The 12,587-nt window shown below is 36.8% G+C and overlaps 1 protein-coding gene across 1 annotated transcript; it reads left to right on the top strand.

Annotated features, from left to right (window-relative positions):
- The first annotated feature begins 1,014 nt into the window (after nt 1-1,014).
- Nucleotides 1,015-8,405, top strand: si:dkey-93n13.2 (uncharacterized). The gene is made up of 2 exons (XM_053514133.1): nt 1,015-1,435; nt 5,618-8,405. Exons 1-2 carry the CDS (start codon nt 1,240-1,242, stop codon nt 6,355-6,357), a joined length of 936 nt encoding a protein of 311 aa, XP_053370108.1. The 5' UTR covers nt 1,015-1,239; the 3' UTR covers nt 6,358-8,405.
- The last annotated feature ends 4,182 nt before the right edge of the window (nt 8,406-12,587 follow it).

Here is a 12,587-nt window from a genome sequence, read left to right as displayed (position 1 = left end):
CCTTACGATTAGTAACCCACAGCCTTATCCGTTTGAGCAGCTTACCTTATCTCTGATTTTTACGGTGGCCCTGAAGAACAAAAACCCAACATATTCTATTCTAATATTCTAATGCCCCGTCACAGAACAGACAGGGATTTAGCTCTTGTTCTAAATTGGACCAACCCAAACTCGATTGACCAGCATCGCAGCTCAGGGCCTTCCTTTCAACTTATATTTATTCTATGAAAATTACAGGCCTTAATTTACAGTAAGGATTATTCTTCAAGGAACTTTGTCTGATTTTAAGTGACACGGTAAACGTGGAGTTCAGGTAAGATGGCTCTTCTAGTGTCACTTGTTGAAGAGTAGCTGCTCAAGCAGTTCCCTTTGCTTTCCAGCATGTTTTATGAGTCACGTTGTAATGTTACCTTGTGTTTTCAGTATGTCAGAAAAAATACTTCATATGAAAATCCTTCATTAAAAACCTCTAAATAGTAGTTTTAAACTGGCTTAACTGTCATGCACCAATTAAGCAATTAAGGAAACAGGAAGCAGGTAATGAAAATTGTGAATTGACTTATAATGCCACATCACAACCAGGATGTCATCCCTAACTGTGTTTCTGAAATGTTCTGTCTTGGGGAATGTCATTGCGTTTGGTAAATTTTGTGCTTTGTACTTCAGATGTGTCTGATCTAATCTCTATAAGATATATGCATGTTAGCTACTATCAAGTTACTGTAATTTAAACCTCTGATGATCATAAAACGTCAGATCCCCATTTCACCACAGTTGGTTCTCCCATTTCACACAGATCTCGTCTTCCCCCTCTCACTAATTAAATCGACCCCGATTCCGGCTCTGTTGCTTTCACACACGACGCCGAGACGCAACGACAGTCCAATATTCCCGCCTTGAAACGATTGAGTGAATCCGGCTTCTATCTCCTGTCCTGCAGGGGGCGGTAGAGGCGGTTCTCTTTGTTGTTTTACTTCGGCTCAATCTAGGTCGAACTCCATATGACTTCCTGCTCCTATGTAGGTAAACTACAAAGAGTACATACAGCATCATTCTATGGCCTGCGTAGTGCACTTAAAATCTAACAGCGACCTTTTTTGGGATTCAGCCGGTTTAACGTCTTCGGCGTCACAACAAGCAAGATAAAGAGTGTGTGCGGGGTTGAGTGTGTGCGCGGTAGACGAGCTACACTTAAAAAACTGTTTACTATTAGTGATTTTTATAGGGGGAAACAGTAAAATGACTAAATTGGACGAGTTAAACGTGTTCCTGAGTGAGAGACTGTCGGCGGCGGTGAATGAGATTCTCGACACCGTGAGCAGGATGATGCAGGAGTACGAGGAGGAAACGGCTCGGGTCCGCAAAGAGAACGACTATCTGAAGGAAATGTTAAAGGTTAACGTTACAGGATGCAGCTTTACAGAAATAAACCCGGGTAAGATGAATAAATGTGGCCTGGTGTAAGGGGTATAGTTAAAAGAAATGCACGTGCTTTGGACGAAGGTGGTAGTTGATGTCCTAAAGCAGTCTGTGTATAGAGTAGGTGGAGGAAATAAGTGAGTGAATGAGGAAGTGTGGAAGTAATAAAACACTGCTGAGCCGTTTGTCTTGGAGAATCATGTTTATTACTGTAAGTCATGTTTATTACTGTAAACTAGAGCAAGTAGCTGTGATACTCTACAGGGCTTCTGTGCCACATTGGGAGGATTATTACTCTTGTTATTGTTGTTATAATAATAATAATAATAATAATAATAATAATAAATGTATAAAACTAAATAAAAATCAACACCACTACCAACAAGTTTAATCCTTCTTGTTACTACCAATTTGAAATACCTATAACCCTTTCCTACACAGACATGAACGAAGTAAACAGTAAACACAGGAATGACCAATTAGGGACCTCCCTGTTTATTATTATCATGATGTCTCATATAGTTATGATCACGCTACCTCACCTGGTTATGGTCACGATACCTTTGTGTCGATTCGATCTGTATTGCCATTCTATAAGTTTTACCATTTTACAAATATCCGTCGCTATTAATCTTTACAAATAAAAGATTACCAACACTAGAAGCATATTTTTGCATATAAAAAACAGTTAGAAGACATGTAAATGAAGTACAATATGAAATAAATAGACATTAAAGCTTACTTAATCTTGATTCACTTGATTCCTCTTGGCATCATCGGCCTTAAAAACGAAACAAACAGGACAGGTTATTATGCGGGCAAAGTGGGGAGTAAATCCGGACACAGGTGCGATGGTTGGTACACTTTTAAAGTTGCTCCCTTTTCTTCTTGCTACTGTCCTTGCTAACATTCTTGGCATGGTGCTATGTCTTTACCAAGTATTGCACAAAATGCAAAGAAAAAAAAACTGCCTTTGCTTGGCTTTCCACTGACGCAAACAAGTTTTGAACCCCCAGACGTATGCGCAACTTTGCCTCGGTTTGCTCGCTTGTATATTAAAAATGCCTCAAATTTCTTGTAAAATTTCAGTTTTTAAGGCAAAAAAAATGTGTTTTTCCTATTCTCTTGTTATACATGTATTTAAATGTGGAATTTGTATTTAAAAATCAGTCAAATTAAATACAAGGCCAAGTGGCAAAGTCATAAAAGAGCATCAAACATGTCTGGATTTATTCCCCACTTTGCTCTTGTAATAACTTCTGCTCTGCTGGGAAAGCGTTAGTGTAGATGTTTTTTTGAGCATGGCTGTGGGGATTTACCCATTTAGTGAAGTCAAGTAAGGATGTCAAAGCTTAATGTGTAGTGTTATGTGTAAAAAAAAAAATGCACTTATTGGTCAGCTGTTTTTTAGCCTGTGGGGCCATCACTCGCGTTTTCCTGAGTGGCACAGTAGAAAAACATTCACTCTGAGATCATGAGTTTAACCATCTATAGCTGTAGAGTTCTCCGGTAGCAAAGTATTGGCCAAGAAAATTTAAATCGCTGCACCTCTAGTGAGGTATATCCTATTAACCAGAAATAACGCACATAACATTGCTTTCAAAACAATAATAAACAATAACATACTTTACCATTCATTTTTTGTGTAGCCCCCGGACATCTCTGCCTTCACAAATGCTATTTACATTGCCATTTTTCCCTGTAACACTCTTGACATTTTTACATTGCCATTTTTCCCTGTAATATATATTTTTTTAAACTCCCTGTGGCCGGTCTCGTACATCATAACTCTCAAAACTTCACACCCCAGTTGTTGTCACCCCCCTGTTGGCAGCTCTCCCTTTTACCCAGATCTTGTTCCACCTCTGCTGCTTGCTTGGAGGCACAAGAACATCGATGCCCTGTTCTGTCTCTGTGCATTTTACACAGAATAGGAAAACGTAATGATGATGCAACACTAAAATGCCATAGAAGGGTTTAATGTGGTTTGATTTTATTTATTTATTTATTTATTTATTTATTTACCATGTTTCTTGCGGAGGGTCAGATTTGACTTTTTTCTCAACATTTTAACAGGTCCCATTTTCTCCATAAACAAAACCATTTGGAAACAAACTGTTTTCTTGTTTTTTAGATTAATTTAGACTCGTGTGGTTTCCTTTATTCCTTTCACCTTAGAGTTTTGCTGCATGATGGTTGTGCTGATTGCTTGACCTGTGCTGATCACGCCTTTTCACCAAAAAGTTACGAGCCTTGTTGTTTGTCACACACACACACACACACACACACACACACACACAATCAGCAGTGAATGTGGCTTATGATTGGCTGAAACCTGAGGTGGTTTAAAGAATCAGAACACTTTTTATATGTTTTTGGTATTGCATTGTCTGCATTGTGCTTTGCTTAGCTTTCACGTTATAGCTGTTTTCACTGGTGTTGATCTATTCTCCAAGATTAATTAATGTTTTTATACCATGAGAACCACCCAGAAATGCATAAAAACTGCTGTCATGCCCAAACAACCACATCCCACCAGTCATATACCCACACACCAGTCATTACGGCCAGGGCTGTTGGGTGCATGAGGCGTGCATAAAAAATATTATATCTACACTAGACATGATTTGAATAACACATGGCCTAAAGACGTGTACAAAACAAGTTTTTCAGGGATGTCTCACAAGATGAGGGTGAGGCTTCTTCATAATTTGATGCTAACTGTTTTATATTTGCATTTTATGTTTTACGAGTAAACATATAGACTAGACAAAAATCTGATTGTGTCTGACATGACTAATATAATTTCTATTTGTAGTGTTTTCCTTTTATACCAACGGTTAGTATGTGTGTTATCGAACATGTTGTAATGTACAGTGTGTGCAGAACAAATGATTCATAACACATAATGATTCAAATGCATAATTAAGTTTAATAAACTTAATAAAGTTCATAAATAAACTTAGGAACTAATGCAGGTGTGTTGGTAGCTTGATAAACCTGAAAGAAACTTGATGTTCACAGGGAACCAACATACATTTATTTTGCTTACAAGTCCATGACATAAAGCCATAATGTCAGCTATAAACAATGTTTAAATAAACATTTTTAAAAATTTTGCCAATTACATACATATAATGTGGTAAAGAGACAAATGTTAACAATTTGCTTAAACTATTTTGTTGACAAAATCTACGGTTTGTGCGATCTTGAGTTTTTTCAGTCCTACCTGCGGTTAGCTCATATTTACTGTTTGATGAACAAATATTGAAAAACCTGAAAAGTAACCATGGTTTACTCATATTCTGTTACATACAACATTTTGCTAGTTAACATATCTGCGAGGCCTGTTCGAGTAAAAACTTTTTATTTCTCTATATAATCCCCTGCTACAGTATTGTACTTATTCAATAATGTCACTAGTGCTTGGACAACATCAAAGTGGAAAGTTTTCTCAGTACACCGGAGACATGATTAGACTGCATGCTTCATCTGTGAATTGCTGATCTCACAGCTAAACCCCTGTAATGTGCAAGTGGTGTTGGTAGATGATTGTGTGTGCAGTTCTCCAAGATAAAAATTGTGAATTGTGTCCCACAAATTAGCGAAAAAGGCATCCGTTGATTTTCAAGAATCAGGCATTCGACTTACTATTCAGATGTTTTACTGTGCTTAAGAGTCTCAGCACCGCACTATCCAAGTCTTTGAAGTCTTTAAACCCAGAAAATTTCATCACAGTTTAAATTCACAAACATTAAGTGGCCTAAAATTGACAAACTCAGGAACACAATCAGTGACCAGTGAAAAAATTACACCACAGTTAATAATATAACAAAAAATTATACCACAGTTTTAAGAGAAAATACAAATTGTTCACATCTTCTGCATATACTCGCATTTTGCAAGAATATTGCTTTTTTATCTTTTTATGTTGTAATGCACAACCAATAGTAGCATGATTTAGCATTTTCATTTAAATAAAGGTACTTTCAAAGCATCCAAATGCCTGTGTAAATTAAATCTCAATAGTAATACATCAAATTGCAAATGTAATTGGCTTTGAATTTTGAGGCCCAAGTTGCATGTACAAACACATCTTTATCACAGTTTCAGCAGGGAAATCACTAACATGACTTGGACTATGGTGTGTCACTGTCACAGCTGGGCTCCTCTGATGTGCTTTTTCTGCCCTTCACAGGTGCGGTCCCTTCAGTGACCCTCGGAACACAAGATGGCATCTCAAGTTTGCAGCAGGGAACAGAGCCCCAGGAGAGCCTGAGTCAGCACCGGGCAGCAAAGAAAGAAAACGCAAGCATAAAATCAGAACACCCTACTCCTCAGTACCCCGCACATTCTGATGCGGAGTCTGAAAACAGGCAGACGACAGACGATGTCACGCAACCTCCTCCATGCACCTCTCTGCTAAACTCGCACACTGTAGACCAAGACGTGATCGACTTCGATCTTCCCATAAAAGTCAAAGTCGAGGCAATGAACACAGAATTGAATTCAGGAGATCCAACAGATAATATGGATGCCAGCAACCAGAGCTGGTCTCCACAAAACTGGGATCTGTTTTCAGAACGGAGTTATCAGAGTAGGATACAACAAGGAGCCGGTTTGAATCCGTACAGCACCGAAGGGTCTCGTTCCACAGAAACCACGATTCAAAACCAGCCTGTAGAGTTCCAAGCGGCGTTCAGCTACACAAACAGGACCATATGCAATAACAGGCTGCACTGTACCAGCAGGTACTGTGAACTTCAGAAAAGGACCACGTCCAAGTCGAGCCCTGTATGGCAGTATTTCTCACTGAAAGAAGGTGACTGTAGTAAGGCGGTGTGTCTAATGTGCAAGGCTGTAATATCTCGTGGAGTTAAAGAGTACACAACATCAGCGTTATTAAAACACCTCCGTATGAAACATGGCAAATGTTGATTTTTTTTTTGTTTTTTTTTACTTTTGTACTCTTGAATCAGTAGAAAAGAACGAAAAGACAAATAGGACATTGCAAATGATCAAACATGACATTATCTGTTTATGTATGAATGACAAGAGTCTCTGATATAGCAAATGAAACCTATTCTGACCAAATGTAATTTCTTTCATTTGCAATGCCACATTTACATTTAAAGGAAAAGAAAAAGTCAGTTTAGACTGTTATGTTTTTGCATGCATGGTATGGGCGATGCAATGCATGGGCAAGTTGCTTATCTTTTATCTGGAGGCCTTGTCCACATACAGTATGCACCGGTGTTTTAAATCCACACAAACTCCAGTTTAGGTCACTAAAGTCCAGAGCAGCATGATCGGTTTATGCAGTGTTTTAGTCGAGTCCATTAATTTAATTGTTGAGTCAGTTTTTTATTCAGAATCAACTCACAGCTTACAAAGGTTATATTGTCTAAAACTGACAAAATTCTTTAAAATAGTACCACAAAATTTGCATCTACAGCAAAATCACTTCTTCTTTTTATTTATAAGTTTATGGGTGGTTGACATAACACTGCCATCTACTGGACTGGAGAATATTGTTTTTACTTGGTATGATATTTACAAGTTATACAGCATTTCGATGTTTATTTAATACAGTGGCACCTTGGTATACAAATGCCCCGCCTCATGAATTTCTGCCATAAGAAGTGAAATTTTTCAAAACTTGTTCATATCAGTGGAATTCCAAGCGAAGCCAGTTTAAATATTTTGTGGTTAAATACGTAAAAAAACGGGAGCCACTTTCAGTTTTGATTTTAAAGCAGCCGTTGCCAAGAGGAATGGTAAAGTTTAGTCAGGTTTTATGTCTATTTATTTAATATTTCACTTTATTTACATGTCTTCTAAATGTTTTAATTGTTCTTTATGCAATAATATGATTATAGTGTTGGAAATTGGTTATATGGATAATATTTTTGGGTGGCTAACATGGATTATCTAGATTAGCATTATTTCCTATGGGAAAATGTGTTTTACAATACAAAACTTCGCCTTAAGAACTCGCCTCTGCAAGGGATTAAATTCGTATGCCAAGGTACCACGGTACTTTTAGTAGTTTTTAATAACATTTTCTACCTTTTGATTCATAGCTTTACTGAAAACAGGTTTTTTAAAAAAAAGCTTTGACAGTGAAGATACCTAAAAACTTTTTCAGCATTGAAACACTAATGTATTTTATTTATTTTGTGTGTGTGTGGACCACATGTTTTATATTTCCTATGTTTGACATTAGAGGGTCACTGACATTTTTTCAGGCTTCTGATTGACGTTATGCCTCTATGGTAAGAGTTTTATCGCTGCCTGTTGGTTTGGCATGCGCTTGACAGCATGAGGTTTCACATGGACATGGAAGATTTTTCTGGTATTGATAAGAGAAAAAAAAATCCCTTGTATGTTTGGACTAGGCCTATGATGAAACTTTTCCTATCTTAACAGGACCTGGACTTACTGAATGGTTTTATGGGTATTGTAGAATCAATGCTAAGGTGTACTCTATCTCATGGGGCATAACACCTTACTTGTTTTTTGTTTATTTGTATTTTTTTTCCCATTTCTCACTAGTTTATAGTCCCAGTGTTTTGGGGCTTGGAAATCTGAGGTGATGGTTAAAAAAACCTCACATAGAAGTGAGGAATGTAAAAGTTAGTGGTTTCAGTACCCTAGTTAATACTGGTACTTGGATCAAAAAGGTTACTCCTGGTATTTTTATGGGTACAATTAATTTGTATCCAAAACAAATTCTTAATCTTAACACTAAAATAATAGCTGCACTGTATTTTGTTCTGATTGTTTTTTTTTTTAGGAAGGGGGAAAGATGTTTAAAAAAATTATGAATATGAAGGTCTGAAAAAGTTATCATGCTTAAACCTTGACTGTGGATTTAAATCGTTTTGTTTTCATGCTGTCATTTTAATATGCTTTGAACTTTGTAATTTATTATTCCAGAAATAAACTGCAGTCATGTGGGATGCAAATTCTGCATAAAATTTTAACTTTGAAGTACCTTTAATTTTATACACAATTTAATTATTCTAAGAAAAAGGATAATTGACTGCAGAGTGGTGGCATCTCACAGCTCCAGGGTTCCAAGGTTTGATCCTGAGCTCACATGGGTTTCCTCTGGGGTCTCTGGTAGGGCTGGGCAATATGGCAAAAATGTAATCGCGATAATTTTTCCCCATATTGAACGGTAATGATATATATTTCTATATAAACTGTTAATGCTGCCAGCTTTAAAAGAGTATCCCAACAATGACTGAAGCCACAAAAATTAAAGGGTTCATTAAATTACATTTTAAAGTATAGTTTATTGCCAAAAACAGATGACCGATTCGGCCTTAAAAATTAAGCTACTATAGGCACATGCTCAGAATCTTTACAAGGCAAAGAAATTTAGAAAAAAAAAAACTTGTTTGTGTTGATTAAAAGTATTTTGTGATGATAAATTACAATGTTTTGATATTTTCAGAACAATAATGAGAAACAACATTTAGAACACACACACTAGGGCTGTCTTTTTATCCCACAATTTGGAGTTAAATAAAGGCTTTTTCACACTGCCCCAATAAACTGACATAATGGCTTAAGCATGCAATGACAACAAAAATAGAACGAATTATGAGAAATTATTACGTTATTATTGTAGAACAGATGTATTACTCACTTTTTAAAACGTTAATGCCATGTAACATGCTTAATATATACATATGCATATTTAATATATGCATATATAAATGAATAAATGATAGTCTAGACCTGCTTGACGCTATTTAATAAATATGCATATATATTAAGCATCTTACATGGCGTTAATGTTTTAAAAAGTGAGTAATACATCTGTTTGACAATAATAACGTGATAATTTCTCATAATTCATTCTATTTTTGTTGTCATTGTCACTGCTTCCACTCTTTTTTTTTTGTGCGGTAGGAAATTAACTTTGATGTGCACAAGCTGCACGCTGATTGGCTGTTGTTGTATGGTTCTGCTGTAAATTGGCTCTTAGATTAATCCATATCTAGCAAAAAATGTCTAGAGCTTATCATCGTTAATAAAATAAATCGCGATTCGATATATCATCGGCCCAGCCCTAGTCTCTGGTTATCTCCTGGTAGCATGGTGCATGGACGAGGTTTAACTGCATGGGGATGTCATGGGCTGTCAATGTCAATGGAGTCTCATCCAGGGTGTACTCTCCTCTTTCCAACCAGTGTTAGTCTAGGAGAGTCATTTCATCGAGAGTCAAGTCCTTTATTACTAGGAAAACATGATTAATGAAGGAAAAACAACAATTAAAATGACACTAGACATCTAGTAACATCATAAATTTGTTTTGGTGATAGGAAGACAAGCAAGATATCGTACAACAGCCTCAATGAAACCTATTTCAGATTTACAAAAAGACCCATCTTAATATTCCTGCAAAACTAGGAATAGTCAGAAAATAAAGGCAACTTACCCATTATTACCCCTTTAATACCCATAACAGTTCTCCCTGCAGGTCGATGCACTTTTTGGCTATTCCTGACTCCAGGTCCGCACCACTTCCTTAACCTCATCTTTAGGTAGACCAAAGACATGGGCCACAGCTGTTGCATTACGGGTTTCTCTTTTTCTCTAAGCACAGAACAGGACACTGGTTGCTAATTGTGTTCTAAAAGTTAGCCAGAAACGGGCCTTCATTTGGAGACAAATAGAGATCATCAGAGATGGCAACCCTGGCTTCAGAAAGTAACATTCCTGGTACATATTTGTTCATCTGTTCACCAATCTAGCACAAAACGTGATTTACCCTGATTAGTTTAAGCCTAACTGGCTGGAGTTGTGCTCATTAGGACCACGTGAAATATGTGGCAGGACTTTTACTTTCTGAATCCTGGGTTGCCACCTCTGTCTGTCCTCTTGCATCAGCGTTGTCTGTTGTCGTCACGTTTTCTTCTATCCGCAACTTCTCCCAAACAGTTCATGGAAATTTGACCAAACTCCCACCAGAAATATAGACGCTTACCATTTTTTTACTCTTCCAGTCAGAGGTTTAGAACTGTGGTAGTGATAACGTCCATCATCTGTCGCTGTCACACATTTCCTCAATCCTCACCTCTGTCTCTTGCTATTACACGTTTTCTTTTATTCCCAACTTCTCATAAACCTTCACAGAACCAATAACAGGCAGCACAAGTGTGCACTAACTATTTCATTTCTGCACGTTCAGTGTGCAGGTGACACATGTCTTCCTTGGAAGACTCATAAGATATCAAAAGATAGTCCTAATGCATTTTTTTGGCAGAAGGCTGTCTTTTGAGTTCCTTCTTTATTGTAGGGTTCTATTCATTGCAGTTTCAAATTGACTTCACGTCTTGGTTTAGCCTTGGTTTAACAAGAGGTCAGACAGGCATTTATACAGTTTCTTTAGTTTTTTTTCGAAAAACTCCGGGAAAATAGTACAGATTTTTTCAAACAAAGCTTTCAACGCTTTGCTCTTTCATGCCGATCAAAAGGCAAAAAAATACCAGTCTCCGAAAAGCATGGATCACCACGTCTGGTGTTGGTGGTTATGAAATCCTCGGTACATCACGTACTTCCTGCTGGTTTATGTTTAGTTAAGGCGTCTGCAGGTTATGCTGTCATCACTGGCTTCTGCTGAATCATGCAAAGATCATACACTATTGTAAATGTACATTTCTTCTGAAATTTTCTTAAAAAGTATATTATTTAGTACAGATTGATTTTTCTGTAGCTTTTTACGGATGTATGGGATCCCTGCTGTTTGCACATCATTAAAGCAGGAACAAGTCTGCATACAAGCATGAGGCTGACCAGCCTGTGTTCTGCTGCAGTGTTACCAATTTGACTTCAAAAAACGAAGGTTTTTAATAGATCAGGGCTAATTCACATCATTGCTATTTATTGGAATCACAATTTTCATAGATAGAGAGCAACAAAGATTCTATTTCTAACAAGTTCAGCAGAGGGTTTACTTTCCACAGCAGCTGAACAGTTTTTTTCTCTCGCTTACTTCAAGTGCTGACATGGATCCTCGCGGCCTCATTAAATGTCTGGTTTGGCTCAACCACAACAAAAGAGAATGAGGTCCAAACTGAATGAAACTAAGGTCCACCATCATTTGCATTGCCTGACATTACTCATTACCTTTACAATGAGCTTGAAAAGGGTTAGAAAGGATAAAATTATCACCAATCTCTCCGAGCAATTTTTGAAGCAAGAACTAACTTTGGGATAACCAAAAACCTTTCACCATTAGAATTAAATTATAATTCTGAAGAAAGTATTTAGAGCAAGCTAGAAATGTCAATGCCAAGAAAAACTCCCTTAGATGTCAAGAGGAAGGAATCCTGAGACTCTACCTCGGGTTCCAAGTCTACAAGAGAAAATTTGTGGCCTCATTCTCTTTGAACAAGTCTTTAATGTGACTTTTAATGTGTCTTCGTTCATTTTCTACTGGATGCGCAAAGCATCTCAAAACCTCTATAGGTTATGTACAGGAAACAGAAATGAGTAGTTACCTTTGAGTCTTCTGGTCCGAATCGTTTGTTGTTTTGTCACATGACTCCTATAGACGCTATACAGTGCAACAGATTTAAAAGAACAAACGACTTGGACTAGAAGACTCATGAAGAACCATTTAATTCTGTTTCCTGTGTAATACACGCATAGCATCTATGAGAGTCACATGACAAATGAACTAACGATTCAGACTAGAAGATATGAGAGGTGAGCTGCTCATTCTGTTTATTATAATATGTCCTTAGCTGCATTGTAATATTTTCATTACAAAAACTATAGCCAAGATTTCTGTATGTATGTAATGTTTTTTAATGTAATATTTTATTTTATTTCTAATCAAAACAACTACAGTAAATGAACAAAATGACAAAAAAAAAAAAGATTTGTTCATTTTATTATTTTTTTTTTATTTAAATTTTCTATCGTATTTATTTTATTCATATTTATTACTATTATAAGCTTCAATTCTCTTTTTAAGGTCACTGGCGGTCGTGTAAGCATTTCACTACATTCCGTACTGTGTATGACTGTGTATGTGACAAATAAAATTTGAATTTGAATTTTTAATGAACGATATCCAAAGAACCGAGTCACTAAAATGATTCAAACTTCCCATCACTAGTTTAGTGTAACGATGCAGGTTTCACGAA

Source organism: Clarias gariepinus, chromosome 16 (genome assembly GCF_024256425.1).
Source record: "Clarias gariepinus isolate MV-2021 ecotype Netherlands chromosome 16, CGAR_prim_01v2, whole genome shotgun sequence".
NCBI classification, from domain to species: Eukaryota; Metazoa; Chordata; class Actinopteri; order Siluriformes; family Clariidae; genus Clarias; species Clarias gariepinus.
The sequence above is the reverse complement of the archived record's forward strand: the minus strand, read 5'-3'. Positions and strand labels throughout refer to the sequence as shown.